The 20,064-nt window shown below is 34.5% G+C and overlaps 1 protein-coding gene across 1 annotated transcript in view; it reads left to right on the forward strand.

Annotated features, from left to right (window-relative positions):
* SLF1 (SMC5-SMC6 complex localization factor 1) overlaps positions 1 to 20,064 on the forward strand; it is a 64,467-nt gene that overhangs the window by 37,967 nt on the left and 6,436 nt on the right. Inside the window, exons 12-16 of the mRNA XM_051993813.1 lie at positions 13,329 to 13,474; positions 14,457 to 14,620; positions 15,635 to 15,759; positions 17,762 to 17,854; positions 18,353 to 18,535. Coding sequence (XP_051849773.1) covers positions 13,329 to 13,474; positions 14,457 to 14,620; positions 15,635 to 15,759; positions 17,762 to 17,854; positions 18,353 to 18,535 — 711 coding nt within the window. The remainder of the gene's footprint in view (positions 1 to 13,328; positions 13,475 to 14,456; positions 14,621 to 15,634; positions 15,760 to 17,761; positions 17,855 to 18,352; positions 18,536 to 20,064) is intronic.

Genomic DNA, 20,064 nt, shown 5'->3' on the forward strand with positions numbered 1-20,064 from the left:
AGGAGCCTCTTGTGTTTGGTGTCTTACTCAGGAGGTTACTCTGCCTGTTCTCTCCAGACAGCAGTCTGGTTTTGTGGGCTGGCAGTTTTGGGTTTTGTGCTGGGATTGGAGACTTCCCCAGTGGTTTGCTCTGCTACTCAGTTGCTGATCTGCTGTATTTAAGACCCTCTCTTTGGCTTTCCCAAAAAGCATCTGAGCTGGGCAGAACACCTGTAAGACTGACAAAAGTCCTTCAAATCTATTTTGAGTTGGAGAGTGATTTCATTCTGTTAGACTCTGTTCAGGGGCTTGGTTTCATGTGCTTTTCAAGGGAAATTGGGAAAGTTCAAGCAGCTTCCCAGCGTCACTTGGCTAGTTATCTAAACTCTACAACAGTGGTTCTCAAACTTTTGTTCTCAGTATCTTCATGTTAAAAATCTATCGAGGATCATGGTTCACATGGGTTATATTTATAGCTATTTACTATATTAGAAATAAAAAATGATTTTGAATTTGCAGACCCTTTAAAAGGGTTTCAGAGACCCCAACAATTCTTTGGACTACACTTTGAGGACCACTGTTCTAGAACATCATATTCCAAGCCCTCTGATTCTTTAACATAGACCATCCTGGCTGTGGCTTCACAGTATTTTAATTGTTTCTTTCTGACAACTTGCAGTGTTTTCTTCTTAACTTGGGAGCTTTGGAAGTTGGTTATAATATTTCTAGGGGTTTTAAATTTTTGGATCTCTTTCAGGAAGTGATTAGTCTATTATTTCAATTTATATTTTACTCTGTATTTCCAGAATATCAGGGCAGTTTTCCTTAGTAATTTAATGAAAAATAATGTCTAGGATCTCATTTTGATCATGACTTTCAGATTGCACAATAATTGTTAAATTATTTTTTCTATATCTATTTCTCAGTTTTTCCTGAACCTCTTATTTGCTTTTTAAAATTCAAAAATTCTTTTTGGGCCTCAGAGCAATTCACATTTTTCTTTGAGGCTTGGGATATAGCAATTTTGATTTGCTTTTTTTCTTCAGAGTTTCTTTTGATCTTCCCTGTTACCATAGAAACTTTCTGTGTTAAGATTCTTTTTCTGTTAATTGGCTCATTCTTCCAGTCTGTTTTTTGATTCATAATTCAGAATTAAAATTGTTTTCTGTTCCTGGAGCAGATTTGAAGGGATACAGTCCCAAGCTTTAGGCCTCTCTTGCTGCTATGCTCAGAATTAGTTCTGGGTGTCTATATGTTTTCAGTTCATCTATGGTGATGTGATCTTTTTTTTTTTTTTTTTTATAACTTTTTATTGATAGAACCCATGCCAGAGTAATTTTTTACAACATTATCCCTTGCACTCACTTCTGTTCCGATTTTTCCCCTCTCTCCCTCCCCTCCCTCCCCCAGATGGCAAGCAGTCCTTTACATGTTAAATAAGTTACAGTATATCCTAGATACAATATATGTATGCAGAACCAAACAGTTCTCTTGTTGCACAGGGAGAATTGGATTCAGAAGGTATAAATAACCCGGGAAGAAAAACAAAAATGCAAGCAGTTTATATTCATTTCCCAGTGTTCTTTCTTTGGGTGTAGCTGCTTCTGTCCATCCTTGATCAATTGAAACTGAATTAGCTCTCTTTATCGAAGAGATCCACTTCCATCAGAATACATCCTCAAACGGTATCATTGTTGAGGTATATAATGATCTCCTGGTTCTGCTCATTTCACTTAGCATCAGTTCATGTAAGTCTCACCAGTCCTCTCTGTATTCATCCTGCTGGTCATTCCTTACAGAACAATAATATTCCATAACATTCATATACCACAATTTACTCAACCATTCTCCAATTGATGGGCATCCATTCATTTTCCAGCTTCTAGCCACTACAAACAGGGCTGCCACAAACATTTTGGCACATACAGGTCCCTTTCCCTTCTTTAGTATCTCTTTGGGGTATAAGCCCAGTAGAAACACTGTTGGATCAAAGGGTATGCACAGTTTGATAACTTTTTGAGCATAGTTCCAAATTGCTCTCCAGAATGGCTGGATGTGTTCACAATTCCACCAATCAGTGTCCTTGTTTTCCCACATCCCCTCCAACATTCCACATTATCTTTCCCTGTCACTCTAGCTAATCTGACAGGTGTATAGGGTTCTCTAAGTATACCATCATATCATCAGCAAAGAGTGATAATTTGGTTTCCTCATTGCCTATTCTTATTCCTTTAATCTCTTTCTCAACTCTTATTGTCAAAGCTAGCATTTCTAATACAATATTAAATAGTAACGGTGATAGTGGGCAACCTTGTTTTACTCCTGATCTTATTGGGAATGGTTGCAGTTTGTCCCCGTTACATATAATGCTTACTGCTGGTTTTAAATAGATGCTACTGATTATTTTAAGGAAAAGTCCATTTATTCTTATACTCTCAAGAGTTTTTAATAGGAATGGATGTTGGATTTTATCAAATGCTTTTTCTGCATCTATTGAGATGATCATATGGTTTTTGTTAATTTGATTATTAATATGGCCAATTATACTGATAGTTTTCCTAATATTGAACCAGCCCTGCATTCCTGGTATAAATCCTACTTGATCGTGGTGTATTATCCTGGGGATGATTTTCTGTAGTCTTTTTGCTAATATCTTATTTAAGATTTTAGCATCAATATTCATTAGGGAGATTGGTCTATAATTTTCGTTTTCTGTTTTCAACCTACCTGGTTTAGGTATCAGTACCATGTCTGTGTCATAAAAGGAATTTGGTAGGACTCCTTCATTCCCTATTTTTTCAAATAGTTTATAAATCATTGGGGCTAATTATTCTTTAAATGTTTGGTAGAATTCACATGTAAATCCATCTGGTCCCGGGGATTTTTTTTAGGCAGTTGGTAAATAGCTTGTTCTATTTCTTTTTCTGAAATGGGACTATTTAAGCAATTTACTTTCTCCTCTGATAATCTGGGAAGCCTATATTTTTGGAGGTAGTCATCCATTTCGCTTAGGTTATCAAATTTATTGGCATAAAGTTGGGCAAAGTAACCCCTTATTATTTCTTTAATTTCCTCTTCATCGGTGGAAAGTTCTCTATGGTGATGTGATTGAAGGAGAGGTATGATTATTGCTCTCCTGCCCTTTCCTTTATTCTATGAACAACCACAGGTAGTCTTTTCTACCTTGAAACCATGACCAGGCTGCTTCTCTGCAAACTCAAGCTCTGGTGTGCTTGTTCTCCTCATCCTGAGACCATGACCTAGGACTGTGAAATGGATTAATACAACAGAATCCTGTACCCAGTGCCAGCAGAGGGATCCCTGTAGTTTCCCAACCAGTTATTCCTCCCCTTTATTTTCTATGGCCTAAGAGTCCTAGAAGCCAATGCTGCTACAGCTGATTCAATCACCCCAAAGGCCTGCTTTGTTTTGCTGGGCCCAGCCATGCTGGAGTACACTTTACTCTCATCCCAGTTAAGTTTTCCTGCTGACCTTCTAAGTTGTCTTAGATTAGAAGATTGTTTCACCTTCCCCTTTCATGGGTTCTGGCACTCTAAAGTTCTTTTGGAGGTGATATTTAAAAGCATTTGGAAGGAAATTGGGAGATTTCATGTGAGTCCTTGCCTTTTCCCCACCATCTTGTCCTTCCCACTGATATTCCAAGTTTAATTGGATAATTTCGATGAACAGGAGCTCATGAAAAAAAAAAAAGCAAGTTTAAGAAATAGGAATGATTTGTATACATGGTTTCCTCATTTGGTTCTCATATATAATCTCTCATATAACCTTAAAACATTTCCTTTTCTTTGCTCCCCCCCACCAAAAAGAAAAGAAAGAAAAAAAGAGAGAGATTGAATGTATAGAAGCATACCTTGAAGATATTGCAAGTTTCATTCATAGCATCACAATAAAACAAATATCACAACAAAGCAAGTCACAAATGTTTTGATTTCCTAATGCATATAAAAGTTATTTTTAACACTACATTGTTAAGTATGCAGTAATCTTATGTCTAAAAAATTTGCATATTTTAATTAAAAAATACATCATTTTTTAAAAAAAACTGTTTACAATCATCTGAGCCTTCAGCAAGTTATAATCCTTTTGCTAGTGGAAGATCTTGCCTTGATATTGATGGCTACTGACTGTTCATAATAGTGATAGCTGAAGATTGGGGTGTCTATAGAAATTTCTTAAAATAAAAAACCATGAAATTTCCTGCATGGATTGCCCCTTGCTTTCACTTGAATACTTAGATGCCATTGTAAAATTTTTTAATTGGCCTAATATCAATATTGTTATGTCTTAGGGAATTGGGAGTCCAGGGGAAAGGAGACTTATGTAGCCTTTTAACTCCTCATTCTTGTGGATCTCAAATCTGAAACATTCAGTTTTATGTCAAAGTTGAGAAGAACTTTAGGGAATAACTCTTTCAACCCATATCTGAACAAGACTCCCCTTTACAACATTCCTGACAAGTAGTCAGTTTTTGCTTCAACGTTACCGATGAAGCCGTGATTGTTAAGAAGTTTCTTCTACCAGCCACCCTAAATTTGCTTCTTTACATCTTTTTGTTCTTTATTTTAGAGCAATACTACATATGTCTAACCCTGCTTCTATTTGAAAGTCCTTCATATAATTAGAGACAGCCTTTATGTCCCTCTCAGTCATCTTTTCTCTAAGCTGAACATTGGTTCCTTCTAACAGTCCTCATAGGACATGATTTCATTTCAGTCATCCTGATTGTCCTCTCTTAGAAGCCCTTCAGTTTATCTGTGACCTCACTAAACTGTGGTACCCACAATTAAATACATTAATTCAAAAATTATCTGTCTAGCTGAAAGTATAACAAGACTGTCATCTTCTTCCTGGAAGGTTCATATTTAGCTTTTCATACAAATGTACACCCATATCTTTTTTTCTGCAAAACTACTGATCTCCATCTTATGTTTGTGAACTTGACTCTTTTGAACCTATAAGTTTATAAATGTCATCTTATTAGGTTCAGCCCAATGTTTTGACCTTTGAAGTTTTTTTTTGGTTCCTAAACCTGTCACTAGGACATGTTACTCCCTTTGCATTGTTTGCAAATTTTATAGAGATATGTTCAAGTGGAGATCTTCCAACTTTATATCAAAGTCTATAGAAATGAAGTTACTTAAAGAGACCAGTGTGGGATGCATAAAGAACTAATCAGCCAACTCAAATTTTCAAAGAAACATAGAAAATGTATTATTACTAAAAGGATTTTTTTTTTATTACAAAGATCTACTATAGAACAAGTCACGCCAGACTATTTATTGCATTGGTAAATTTAATACTCTGGCAAGAATAATAATAATGACTAACCCAAAAGAGTAATCATGAATGGTTTGTAGAATTGTAATCTCTAGTATCCTACCTGTTCTTCCCTGAATCTTTTTAAACCATAGGACAATTTTGTTTTACTATTTTTCCCCATGACTGATTATTAAAAATTTCCAAGATCATACAAAAAATGAGTTTGGCTTCAAATGGAAGATGAGAAAAGATCCTTTCCCCCATTACTTTGCAGAGATGGAGAATCCACAAGTTTGGGAAATTGCACATCTTGTTAAACTTTTTTTTCACTATATTGATTGGTTTTGTTAGGGTTTTTTTCTCCTTTATAAAAGAAGTCTTTGTTATATGGGATGATTCTTGTAGGGAGGGATAGGAGTAAGGAAGAAATGTAGGTTATAAAAAATAGAAGATATAAATAAAAATTTGTTTTAAAAAATTATTCCCAGAATTAGAAACTATCATTCTCTCTACTTCTTCCACCATTTGATCTTATCTACATTTAGTCCTTTGTACTGTATGTAGTGTTTTTCTTTCTATTTAAATACTAGCCTTTGGATGTCCTCTTTTTTGCCAGTTAGTTTTGACCTGAAAGTAACCATAGATTTTAGGGTGGGAAGAGCCATCTGAAATAATCTAATCTGATTATTTAGCAGATGTGAAAACTGAGGCAGAAAGGATACTGATTTGTTCAGGATCACATTGGAAGAAAGCAGCCAAACATGGATTCAAACCTTGATCCACAGGCTTCAAAGGATGGTGATGTTTTAAAGAAGACAGTTTAATAAAGAAAACTCCTGTCAAGCTGTCCAGATCTCTTTCCCTTTCAGAACTGGATTCTTGGCTAAGAAGCAGCATGGAAAGAGGGCTGGGTAGCCAATCAGAGGATTTGATTCAAATCTCACCTGTGACACTTAATTACCTGTGTGACCTTTGACAAGCCACTTAACCTGTCTGGGTGTTGTTTCCTCTGTAAAGTGAGAGGGTTGGGCTAAGTAGCCTCTGGTCTAAGGTTTTTTCTAACTCCAGATCTATGATATATTTTTTTTTAATTTTGTTTCTTATTTAACCAAAATCCACCTTTTTGTCTTTTACATTTCCTTTCTGCCTCCCAATTGATAAAGCAAGAAAAACAAATCACTTACAACAAATATGTCCAATGTCCAGGGGAAAAAAAAGTCTCAATTTGTACTCTGAGTCAATGACGTCTGTCAGGAAGTAGATAGCATGTTTCATCAATAATCCTCTGGAAATATGGTTAGTCGTTGTATTGATCAAAATTCCTAAATATTTCAAATTTGTTTTTACAGTATTTTTTTAATTGTATAAATTGTTCTCCTGGTCTTTCTTTCTTCGCTTAGAATCATTTTGTGACAACTTTCCTCTGAAACTGTTAGAATCCTTTTTCTACAGTCCAGGAAATCAGGATCCTATACTTCTGGTTTCCCGTGTCATTGATGATTCTTGTAATAGCAAACCTTCTATAATTCTAAACTTTTAGTTTTCAAGGGAAAGTTTTTGGTGTTTTGTTTTTTGTTTTTGTTTTGTTTTGTTTTCCAGTAAGAAATGCTTCATTGTGCTTTGAGGACAGCTAAGTGGTATAGTGGTTAGAGCACCAGCCCTGAAGTCAGAGGACCTGAATTCAAAGTTGGCCTCAGATACTTAACATCTCTTAACTGTGTGACCAATTGTTTCAGCAAAAAAAGAAAAGAAAAGAAATGCTTCATTGTAACTTGGTTTTGTTTAGACAAGGAAAGTAAGAGTTTTTGAATTTGCTATCTAGCACTTTAGCACTTAGAAAATTCCAGAATAGAAATCTAAGTAAAAATGGATAAGGATTTATACAATTGTCCCCCTTTCTAATTAAAGAGGTCTTTGTATAGTACAGAAATTAGAGGATTTTGATCTAAAGTAGAGATGGGGAACCTTTTTTCTGTCAAGGACCTATTCGATATTTATAACATCATTTGTGAACCACACAAAATTATCAACCTATAGACCTCAAGCAGTGAGAGATTGTTATACCTAACTTTCAACTCATCATCACGTGTGGTTGCCAACAAGTGATTTCATGGGCCTATGGCCCCACCCTAATCTAAAGTATTGCACTTTCTTTCTTTCGTCCTTTTTTTGTTTAGGAATGAGGTGATGACTGTCACTTTTGAAGGATAGCTTATCTTTTATTCCATGACTTTTAACATTTCTTAGGTCATATTCAATCTTCCTTTACTGTACTGTCTAGTAAATTTCTTTTTGATTATTTGCAAAAAGTAATGATGTTTTAGAATTCTTACATTGGTTATCATTCTCAAAGAACTTGATTTTTGGCTGTCAAACATCAATAGTTTCTTAGATCATACAAATTTTTCTTAATCTGATCCTGAGGGAGACATAGCCAGAACTTTTTTATAGGTTAAGAAAATTACATTAGCCTTTTCCAGTATGTAGTGATTATGTTTCAGGAGACCACATGACAAAACATAAATGATCATGAATGGTATTTTGACAAAGATGAATATGTGATATAATAGGGACTGAACTAAATTCAGCTTTCATAATTTACTTTTGAAACATAATATTTTAAATGACATTTGAGCCTTCTATTTTACCAACATTTAAAGTCAACGCTTGAAGCGTTTTTAAAATCACTAATACCTGATGAGTCAAGATGAGAAGGAGATTGGTCCCTTGGATTATTTCAGTAAGCATTCCAAAATTGGCTCCAATAACTTACTCCTTTTGATTATTTTTTGTTGCCTTTTGGTTACCCTTCAATCTTGCTTTTCTTACTTAAGAATGAGAAAGTAGATTGGTAATAAATACAAGTGGGCAGTGTCTTTCAGCAAATATATACAGAATTAGTTGTTTTTCATGTATTCTTCTTAATGCCATAATGTCCCATTGTAGCTGAACCAGGTCTTCATTTTTCTTTCTTGAATTCTGCATTTTTATTATAAAAGTCTGAAAACCTATTGCATATTATTTCTTTTTTGTCATCATTACTTCTACTTTCCCATGTATTTCTTATGTCTTCTTTAATGTTAGGGTTTCTATACCTTTCTCCCTCCCTTTTCCTCTTCCACCCTACCCCATAGGAAAACCTGACTTGATTTGAAAAAAATTTAATTTGATTTTCTTTTGCTAACTGACATTTTCATTTTTTTTTTTTTTTTGCTCATCTTTCCAGTTTTGCTGGAAATACACAAAGTTAATAAATCTTTGGTTTGTTTCTATTAGGTCATTAATAATGATATTAGAATTGACCTCTTAGTATTGCTGTAACTTTCCATTGGACATGTAATAGTAGTCTTTCTCATTACCAGTAAACAAAGCATCTATGTAATAAGTACTCAAACATAATTGACTGAATTTTTGTTGGCATTTATTGGATTTTTAAAGATGTGGTGTTTAGGTGTTGGATTTTTAAGGATGTGGTGTTTAGGTTAGAAAGTATATCTAAAATTGACCTGAAGCCATATTTCCTCCTTACTGGCACATTATATTTAAGTCAAACAAATAAAATTATATCTCATTTCCAAAACTGTGAAAAGGAGACTCTTCATATCATTTCCAAATTATTTTAAAAGTATCTCTTTTTTTTTTTTTTTTTTTTAATAAATTTTATTTTATTTAATAATAACTTCGCATTGACAGAATCCATGCCAGGATAATTTCTACACGACATTATCCCTTGCAATCACTTATGTTTCATTTTTTCCCCTCCCTCCCTCCTCCCCCCCCCCCCCAGGATGGCAAGCAGTCCTATATATGCTAAACATGTTGCAGTATATCCTAGATACAATATATATTTGCAGAACCGAACAGTTCTCTTGTTGCACAGGGAGAATTGGATTCAGAAGGTAAAAATAACTCGGGAAGAAAATCAAAAATGCAAATAGTTCACATTTATTTCCCTGTATTCCTTCTTTGAGTGTAGCTGTTTCTGTCCATCATTTCTCCAATGAAACTTATTATTAAGTCTCTTTGTCAGAGAAATCCACTTCCGTCAGAATACATCCTCATACAATATCGTTGTCGAAGTGTATAATGATCTCCTGGTTCTGCTCATCTCACTTAGCATCAGTCCATGTAGGTCTCTCCAAGCCTCTCTGTATTCATCCTGCTGGTCATTCCTTACAGAGCAATAATATTCCATAACATTCATATACCATAATTTACCCAGCCATTCTCCAATTGATGGGCATCCATTCATTTTCCAGTTTCTAGCCACTACAAACAGGGCTGCTACAAACATTTTGGCACATACAGGTCCCCTTCCCTTTTTTAGTATCTCTTTGGGGTATAAGCCCAATAGAAGCACTGCTGGATCAAAGGGTATGCACAGTTTGATAACTTTTTGGGCATAATTCCAGATCGCTCTCCAGAATGGCTGGATTCGTTCACAACTCCACCAACAATGCATCAGTGTCCCCGTTTTCCCGCATCCCCTCCAACATTCATCATTATTTTTTCCTGTCATCTTAGCCAATCTGACAGGTGTGTAGTGATATCTCAGAGTTGTCTTAATTTGCATTTCTCTGATCAATAGTGATTTGGAACACTCTTTCATGTGAGTGGTAATAGTTTCAATTTCTTCATCTGAAAATTGTCTGTTCATATCCTTTGACCATTTATCAATTGGAGAATGGCTTGATTTTTTATAAATTTGAGTCAGTTCTCTATATATTTTGGAAATGAGGCCTTTATCAGAACCTTTAATTGTAAAGATGTTTTCCCAGTTTGTTACTTCCCTACTAATCTTGTTTGCATTCGTTCTGTTTGTACAAAGGCTTTTTAATTTGATATAATCAAAATTTTCTATTTTGTGATCAGTAATGGTCTCTAGTTCATCTTTGGTCACAAATTTCTTTCTCCTCCACAAGTCTGAGAGATAAACTATCCTATGTTCCTCTAATTTATTTATAATCTCGTTCTTTATGCCTAGGTCATGGACCCATTTTGATCTTATCTTGGTATGTGGTGTTAAGTGTGGGTCCTTGCCTAATTTCTGCCATACTAATTTCCAGTTATCCCAGCAGTTTTTATCAAATAATGAAATCTTATCCCAAAATTTAGAATCTTTGTGTTTGTCAAACACTAGATTGCTATAGTTGACTATTCTGTCTTGTGAACCTAACCTTTTCCACTGATCACTAATCTATTTCTAAGCCAATACCAGATGGTTTTGGTGACTGCTGCTTTATAATATAATTTTAGATCAGGTACAGCTAGACCACCTTCATTTGATTTTTTTTTCATTAATTCCCTTGAGATTCTCGACTTTTTATTGTTCCATATGAATTTTGTTGTTATTTTTTCTAAATCATTAAAATATTTTCTTGGAAGTCTGATTGGTATAGCACTAAATAAATAGATTAGTTTAGGGAGTATTGTCATCTTTATTATATTTGCTCGGCCTATCCAAGAGCACTTAATATTTTTCCAATTATTTAAGTCTGACTTTATTTGTGTGAAAACTTTTTTGTAATTTTGCTCATATAATTCCTGACTTTCCTTTGGTAGGTAGTAAAAGTATCTCTTTAACCTAAATTCCTCATTTGGGGGTATAAATTCATTTCCTCTCTTACTTTGTTTTGAGAAAAGATGGAAAAGAATTAATCACCATCTTCCTAATAATATAACATCATAACATAACGTACAATTGGGAGATAATATTCATCTATTTCTTTGTCAGGCTAATCTCAGTTTTGGTGTCCTTTTTGATTAGGTTTTTTTTTTCTACTTCCATCTTTATTGGTTTTTCTCTTTTCCTTTTTTTCTTCATTTTTCTCCCAGTTCATCACTTCCAATCTGGCTTCACTTTTCTATGCCATTCTGATCCTTTAGTTTACGAAGTACTTGACCATTATATTTTTAATTCCTTTGACGATTGCTAGAGATCTAGCTCCAAATCCTTTTGTTACCTCTTGCTTTCAGGCTACTGGAGATTCAAAGACAAACAAAATAATCCTATCATCAAGGAACTACATGTACCCAAGAAAATACAAAGTACATACAAATTAATACAGAGTCTTTCTAAGAGGAAAGACTACTAATAATGTCTCTCTTCCTACTTCCATGCTTTTCGGTGCTTCCAGAGAAAGGCAACCTATTGTGCCAATCTCGTTAAATCTCCGTCTCCTCATTTAGAGAATAAAGAGATTAGACTTAAATAGCTTCCAAGATGTCTTATGATTCTCCATCTGTGATCCTTTTCTATTCATCTTATCTAATATCCTTTGGCCTTACTGACTGTTAGATATCAAATATTTCATTCCATGATTTACTGATTTACCTTATCTCCTATTTCACTGAAAAAATTGAGATCATCTACCATGAATGCTTTCTTTTGCCCTTATACCTCAAAATCACCTTAACCGTGTCATATTCTTTTCACTTTTATTCAAGTCTCTGAGGAAAAGGAAGCATCCTCTCCAGCTTATTGCCATTTTTTCCCCCTTTTTTCCTACACAAAGAAAGAACTTAACCTCTAACCAAAGGATATGTCCATACTTATACATTTAGTCCCATCCCCTACCACCTCTTTTGAGTCAATTCACAAAACGTGCATCTATTGTATGCTAGATACTATATCAGTAGCTATGGATTCAAGGAAAGACAAAAATAAAGTCTGCATTACATGAAGGTAAAACACAAACAATGGATTTATTGAGAATGATTATCAGGGTTAGGAGCAACTAGATGATGCTGTGGCTTGAACACAGAACCTTAAATCAGGAAAATCTTTAAATGTTTATCAGCATGTGTCCACATTATGGGAAACTAAAGTACTGTAAATGTCAAGAAATCAAATTTAGGAGAAAAATCTTTAAAACACAATCTACAATGGTGTAGCAATAAAAATTATTATGTGTGTATATTTATACACACACACACACACACACACACATAGTTGTGGTGCAGGTCTAAGATATTGAAAGCTAAATTATACTTAACAGACTACATAAAAACATAGATGGGGATACAGAGAAAGAAAAAAAAACAGGGTTCCTGGCCTAATAGAGCTAACATTCTATTAGGGAATTCAACATGTGAATTTACTTAAGAAAATACAAGATAACTTAAAGAGGGAAAGAGCACCAATACTCTAGTGGTACTAAGCTGAGCCTTGAAGTTGGTAATGATTCAAATGGGGGAGGGATTCCAAGATGAGAAATAACTTATGTAAAAACCCTGAAGACAGGGGATATGATGCACATTCATCAAATAACTATTGACTGGGATTCAGGCTGTAATAGGAAATAAGTCTGGAAAGAGGAAGTGAGTTGTGTAGCCAGATCATCAGATCTCAGTCTGAGAAATTTTTATTTTAAACTAGAGACAAAAGGGAAACCCCTGAAGATCTGTGCTACATTGTCAGGTCTTAAAGTGATTTTGGCACATATGGAAGGAAGGGTTGGAAGGTGGCAAGACTAGAAATAGGGAGACCATTTAGGAGATTGTTAGAGTTTTCAAAGTGAGAATGATAAGGATTTGAACTAGAGTGGTCCCAGAGAATGGAAATAGGTGGAAAGATGAGAGAGGTGATATGGAGATGGATGAATAAGAAGGAAAAGTAAACAGTCTAACAGAGAAGTAAATATATATATATATATATATATATATATATATGTATAATTGCAGGCTTCATTGAGAGGTATAGCCCCAGAATTAGACAAGTTAACAGTTAACAGCTGGAATTCAAACAGAGATGTTCTGACTTAAAATGCATTTTTTTTTTGTTTCATTAATATTATCAGAGGAAGAACTTGGTCTTGGGGAAATCTGCATATATAATAATCAGGCCCATTATATATGGTGATAGTGCCTTATCTTTGTTTTTTCTTACATAATTATCGTAAAGTATTGTGTGTGTGCCCACAGATTGCAAGTTCTTTTGAGGCAGGAAACACTTGGGAGTATCTCATCTTAAGTCTTTATCTTGCCCTATTTTCTAGCACAGTGCTTATATTCTTAGTGTATACTTAACATTTATTGTTTTGTTTTGTTTTTTTACTTGTTTCCTTCAGATTTTTCTTCACAGGAGTTAGAGAGTTTCATTAGTTCCTTATCTTCATCCTGGCTTCAAATGTTCATTGCAGAGTCAATCTTTAAAAAGATATGTTTACAAAGCTGTATCAGTATTTCTCCTGAACCACTTTCTCTTCAGAAAATGGTAAATATCCTTATATTCAAATATATTTAATTTCCGAATTAGCAATATGATCAGTTTAATTCATTGCAAATATTAATTTAAATATTTCCAACATTTGCTTGTGTATTTGTGGTGTTCCCCTCCAGGATAGAAAAATTAGTAAAGAGAAAAAAAATTAATTACAGAACTTAGGAATTTTAACTATCTGCTCTAGGAACAGAACACAAAAACCTTTATTCCTCATTCTATATCTTAATATACATGATGATTATTTTAAGTAGAATCAGAGATTTGACACAGGAATGAATAATTCCATATAATATCTAATATTTTAAAATAAGGTTACTTATAAAAATTCTAACCCACTCTAATCTTACCAAGCACAAGTGGTGCATTTAGTCCATAGTTCTCTAGCTGTATCTTGCCAACACCTTTACAGGCCCATCTTTGGATATTATTAAATGCTCTCAAGTGTTTCCGGAAAGAAATGAAAATCAGACATACTTGTTTATGCATTTTTGTTGGACAAAATTCTCTATTTTCGCAACATTTCTTTGCCTTTCATAGACTTGCACACTCATTATTTTATGTCCTACATCAAACTTGTTTCCTAATCCACAAATGCATAATCAAAATTAAAATGGCAAAATACCAGTTTATATAAATCAGATGACTTTTTTAAAATAAATAAATTATGCAAAAACAACATAACATACTAGGCTCAATATTAATAAAATAATCTTTTCTGAATGAGCATAATGCCAAAAAAAATAAATTAGGAAAAAATAATTATTTGCATCCAGGAAGTTTTTTCTTTTTACCCATGTGGTATTGGTTCAGTGATGTGGAATAGTCATTTTAGCAATCATCTTAATATTTTAGCTTACTTAACTGAGGTGTGGTTGCCACTGATAAACATTAAGAATGTTACCAAATTTTATGAGAAATAAACAGTTAATGATTTTCAGGCTTTCTCTTTTTTTATGATGCTATTTTGCAACAGGTATGTTCTTATTTGCCTGCATTGGGAAAAATTGGTATACTTGAATCAAGAAAGGGACAGAAACGGAAGAAGATGGGACCTTGGGTTGGCCCTGACTGCCAGAGAGCATTGAAGATGTTAAGTGATGGTGCTCAGAACCAAGCCAAGGTCTTGCCCGAGGGACCGTAAGTAAAACCTAGAGCATCACTCATAGTCCTATGCCTTGAACTAAAGCCTCTGCCCTGACACATTTTCTTGAACTTCATTTAACCTAGGTGGTCAGCCTGTGCATCCTGATGACTGATAGAAAACCCATTTCTAAGTTTATATGTACATACATTGATTCACATTTATTTACTCAAGAGTTGAGACTGCTGTTCTATACCATTTTTTGTCTAATTTCATGATTACTACCGTGTACATGATATACACTTTATCTGTTATTTAAAATATTGCAGATTCAGTTTCAGAATGTCTGACACAATAGTGTAGGTGACCACATCATAAATCTGTATGCATCTTTAACTTTTCATGAGTTACTATAAAATATTTTCCAAAAAAGAGAAACCTTTAAAAAATACACAAAGCTTACCTCCACTAAAGTGGATAATAGAATATATTGCCTGAGAAACATACTAGTTATATGATCCTGGGCAGATCCCTTAACTTCCTTCAGCTTCTGTAAAATGGGGACATTAAGTAATAGCACCTATCTTGCAGAGTTGTTTGCATGTAAATCACTCTGCAAACCTTAAAGTACTATATAAATAACAGCTTCTGTTGTTGTTGCTGTTGTTCTCATCAGTACATGCTGCTGCTGCTGCTGCTGCTGTTTCTGATGGTGGTAGTAGAAGAAGTGCTGTAAATTTGAGAAACTAAAGAAGAGTATCTAGTTTCTAACCATAATTTCTTCTTACCTAAAATATGTTCCATTTCTTATCCATTTATTGGATATGTACTATTTTGTGAACTTCTCCAAGAGTAGTAAGTCAAAGGGGTCAACAAAGTGAAAAATATTACCATATCTATACCAAGGGAGACATTGAGGCTGTTGGGATAAGTGACCTACCTAGAAGACAAAATAAGGATTTATGTAACAAAGGAGAACTAGTTGTTTTTTTTTTTAATTCAGCATCTAATGTATGCTGAATGTGAATGGCCAGAAAACAAGCCTTCATTATTTCTTATTTTTCTTTCAGTGAGCTGAAGCATTCTTTGTTGTTAAAAAGGTCGCAAAAGAAATGGGAAGAAGAGTTGTCATGTTCCAAAGAGAATTGCTGCTCTTTGCTTCCAAAAATGCATTTTCACAAGACCAATTTAAAAGGTATTTGAAGTATCTAAATTAATATATGCTAAGAACTTTTCATGGTTACAGTCATTACTTGCAAGTTTAATACACTTGTCCTGATGAATGCTTGAGCTAAAATGTTGGCCTATATCCAAGAAATACCTTCCTGGATAGCATGTTAGTTTTCTTAAAATGTCATTAGTGAAAAGATTATACTTAGTATAATAGCACGTTCATTCTCTTCTCTTTCCCCTCTACTTCTCCAAATATTAAACACAGTATGTAGCTTATGTGAGCTCATTCCAGACTTGCCCGCCTTACTTTGCTAATCCACCTCAACCTGGGTTGCTTAGGATCAGCCTGAGTCTCCTGATTTGAAAGTATAATTCTGTCTTCATCTCTTTCAGTCCTAGACATTTTGTGAACAAAGACTGGGGAGTAGGCTATGTTACATAGCTGTGTTAAGCATATGGACTCTTTTCTTCTAGGCATTGAGCCCAGACTATGAAATGTGTTTGGCTTTTAGTCCTAACTATACTAGCATCTAAGTACCTAAAGGATGAAATAACATGGCTATAATTCATTCAGGCTCCACTTAACTACACAAATTTAATAAAATATAACTTACATGAGGCTGTAACTGGCCCAAATCATTTGCTACATCTTTTTGTTTATGATCTATACCTTATGTATCATGCATCTAATACAAATATGTTTATTGTGATGACCCTCATGGGATATCTGGAACAATATGGTAAAGAAACTCTTGTTCTAATCTTTCAGTATAATAAAGATTCCTAATTGTGTGGCACAAAATGCTAGATATTCATTTTGTTCAAAATGTAAGAAGCATGATTTATTAATAAAATTCATTCATTTCAAAAAGCAATGCCCTTTTTATTTGCCTTGTTTTTAATATGCTGGGTTGAACAACAGAAGGAACCGGGAATAGGAGAAAGAGAATTGAAAAATAATAGAGAAAAATTCTAAATGTCTTTTTCTCTGTGCATATAAAAAGAATTTTCCCATAGAAATACTTGCAGACTGAAAGGAGGTATTTAGGGTGTGTACCATGAATTTAAACCCATAAAAAATGTGTTACATTATCCCAGCAAGAGAGAAAATTAACTTTAGCTACATATGCAGGTTGTGTTTGATTTCTAGTCTATGTGGCATTGCTTTAACTTCTTTTATCTTCTTTGCTTCAAGCTCAAGGTTTTGGTTCTTGTTCATTCTAATCACTTGGTGACAACAGAGTTGTCAATATGACTTGATTTTACCTTGCGTGCATTAATTGCACCCCTTTGCAAAACACAGATTTCAGGACCTTGTAATTCTATGTCAACCTTGTTTAAGCTTTAAATGGTACTAGGGCTTTTCTCGTGTGTGTGTGTGTGTGTGTGTGTGTGTGTGTGTGTGTTTATATTAAGATTCCTTCATTTCTCCCTTTCTGTGCTGCTGTAGCCAAGCCAGACAGCCTATTGAGAAGCAGCAAACCATCTGTTAATGGATTTGAAGTTCTGAATTATACTTGAGTGTGTAGAGGCACTCGTGCTTAGCCAGAAACATTCATTTGAATTAAGCTATAAATGCTGTGTAAAAAGAGCCATACATTTAACGTAGGTTCATGAATAAATTTAAGAGAGGGCAACTGCACTCTAAACTTTTATTGCTTCAAAATCCAGTATTTTTGGTGTTCTGTGATCATTCAGAGCTTTTATAGTGGGATTGAAGCTTTAAACCTTGAACTAAGGAGAGATAATTTCTGTGTTAAACCATTTGCAGTTGAATTTCATTGCTGGATCTCTGATGGAACAGAAGCTCTGTGGGTTGTGAGGGTTTTTTTGTTGTTATTCCTCCACACGTTTTTTTTTTTTTAATTATCCTAAAAGATATTTAACCTGGACAAAAAGGAAAATCTTATTCATTATTGACTGTTCTGGCAGAGAGCCAGAATGCCTAGTTCCATGCATTCTGATTATTTCCTTTAGTTGATATCTTGCCTTCTCTGGAATAATCTATTAATTTTTTATGGTAGGAGAGACAGCCCTGCATAGAGCTTGCATAAATAACCAAGTGGAGAAATTGATTCTTCTTCTCTCTTTGCCAGGAACAGACATTAATGTTAAAGGTAAGTTCTGAATCTTCACTGTCTAATCAAATCTGAGGATAATCCTGATTTTGCATTATAAAATTTTTGCATGCCAACATTAAAAAAATTACAAGGAAACCTAAATGTACTTTACTTGATGATACTGAGTTATTACTGAAATCAAGACTATTAAGGTGGGAGGGTGGGGAGGTGGAGAGGATGGGATGTGGGAGAAGGGGAGGGAGAATGGACTATAACCAAAGTCTGTATAAGAGGAAAAAATCATCATTGTTATCGTATTTGTGATCAGATCACCAAACTAATTTGGAAAATGATTACCATATAGATCTTTTGTCCCCCTTTAAAACAGAGATACAATTATGTAGCCCAAGCAAGTGTAGGAAAGGAGCCTTTTGGTACTGAGTAATATGTTGAAGAGTTACGTTGAAGAGAGAAACAGAAACAGGATAGCTCTACTTTACCATTGAATAACTCCTACTTTTGCTGTTTTAAAACTTCCCTTGATTTCTAATTCAGACTATGCTGGCTGGACGCCTTTGCATGAAGCCTGTAACCATGGCAACACAGTGTGTGTCCAGGAAATTTTGCAACGTTGTCCAGAGGTAGATCTGCTCACTCAAGTGGACGGGGTGACTCCTTTGCATGATGCACTGTCAAACGGACATGTAGAAATTGGCAAGCTGCTACTCCAGCATGGGGGTGAGTGCATTTATGCTAAACTGGTTTTGCAAAATTATCCAATTTTTGATGAATCCCTCAGAAGTTGATAACACTTCCTTTTTTAGCTTCTATAAAGGAGAATGCCTTTAAAAAATACAAAGAAGGGAGGGAAGGTCTTCTTGTGAAAACAAGCATCATTTTGTCAATAAGGATAAAAGCCTTTTTTTTATATGTACCCTTACTCATTATATTGAAACTTGTTTAAACCAGTGTAGTAGAATACACTTGTGAATTGGGTATGTGGGCTTTAAAAATGAATTTATTTTGAGTCGAGTATGGGGTTTTGATGAGATAGTCAATTCTGAAAGGTTTAGTAAATGGATGTATATTTTTAGCTGTTATAATGTTTCTGCATTTCTCTTATTCTGTTACTGATTTGACTGATTTTATTTTTAAGATTTATTTTCTTATATCTCACTAAAATTATTTTCAGAATCAATAACATTTTATCAGGTCAGCTAAATTAATAATTGAGTTAAATAATGTGAGGATTTTATAATTGTAATAAATGTTGGTCAGAGGTTTTTGAAGGTATGAGAATGGGTGTATTATACCTTAACAAACCATCCTCTGTACTGATTTATGACCTATGCTCTCAGCAAGTTCTGCCTTTTTAGTGACTCTATTTGGTCTGAGCTAGATAACAATTCGAAACATTAAAAAATGCATTGAGGCGGCAGGGGCTGAGACTAGTGAGAGGAGGGAGGAAACAATGGGAAATAAACACGGATGCATAGATTATATTTCCCATTACTTTCATATGAAAATTCAAGTATGTGGCTTCTGATATTTTTGGTAGTTAAAACATTCATATCTTTATGAAAATACACAAATGTGCTGCATTTGGATGGCTTCAACTATATCCAGCTTTTAAAAGGGCAAAACTAGCAGCCTAAGACTCCTGGTTATTTATAGGCTTCTCCTGCCCCCTAAAGGCTGCCCTGTATGTCTATTGTACTGACACCATCTTGCAATCAATACATTCCTGGATTCTTCTACATTCCTCTTCTATTCTCGGTTTATTGAATTTAAATGTACTATCTCCCGGGTGTTTTAGTTATCTACCAAATCTTAAATTGACATGTCAAGCCAATACTTGCTCTTTCTTGGTTGAAGATGATGCGAGAATCAGTGTACCGATGTGATATAGAGTAAACCGAACTTTCCAGTAGAAAATGATATTATGCTAATAGCTGTGCATTTTTCCAAAGGCCCTTAGTGAAGAATAGGAAATGGATGATCTTCTTGTCTTAAGGGAGAGGAGATCTATTTGCAGTTGCATGTATCAAGGACCTCTAACTACTCTAAAAATTGAATGCAGTCTTGTTTTTGCCTTTGTCCCATTTTAGGTTTGTGCCTGTCAAAAAGTTTGACACCATCATGGTAGAAACTACTTTACACATTCATTGTGGATTCATTCAGAATTAGTAGAAGGCAGATGGAGTGCTTTTAAAAAAATTTCTACAAGAACTTAGCTTACTGTTACCCTCTTTTCCTTTGGTTTGTTA

The sequence above is a fragment of the Antechinus flavipes genome, chromosome 1, assembly GCF_016432865.1.
Source record: "Antechinus flavipes isolate AdamAnt ecotype Samford, QLD, Australia chromosome 1, AdamAnt_v2, whole genome shotgun sequence".
NCBI classification, from domain to species: Eukaryota; Metazoa; Chordata; class Mammalia; order Dasyuromorphia; family Dasyuridae; genus Antechinus; species Antechinus flavipes.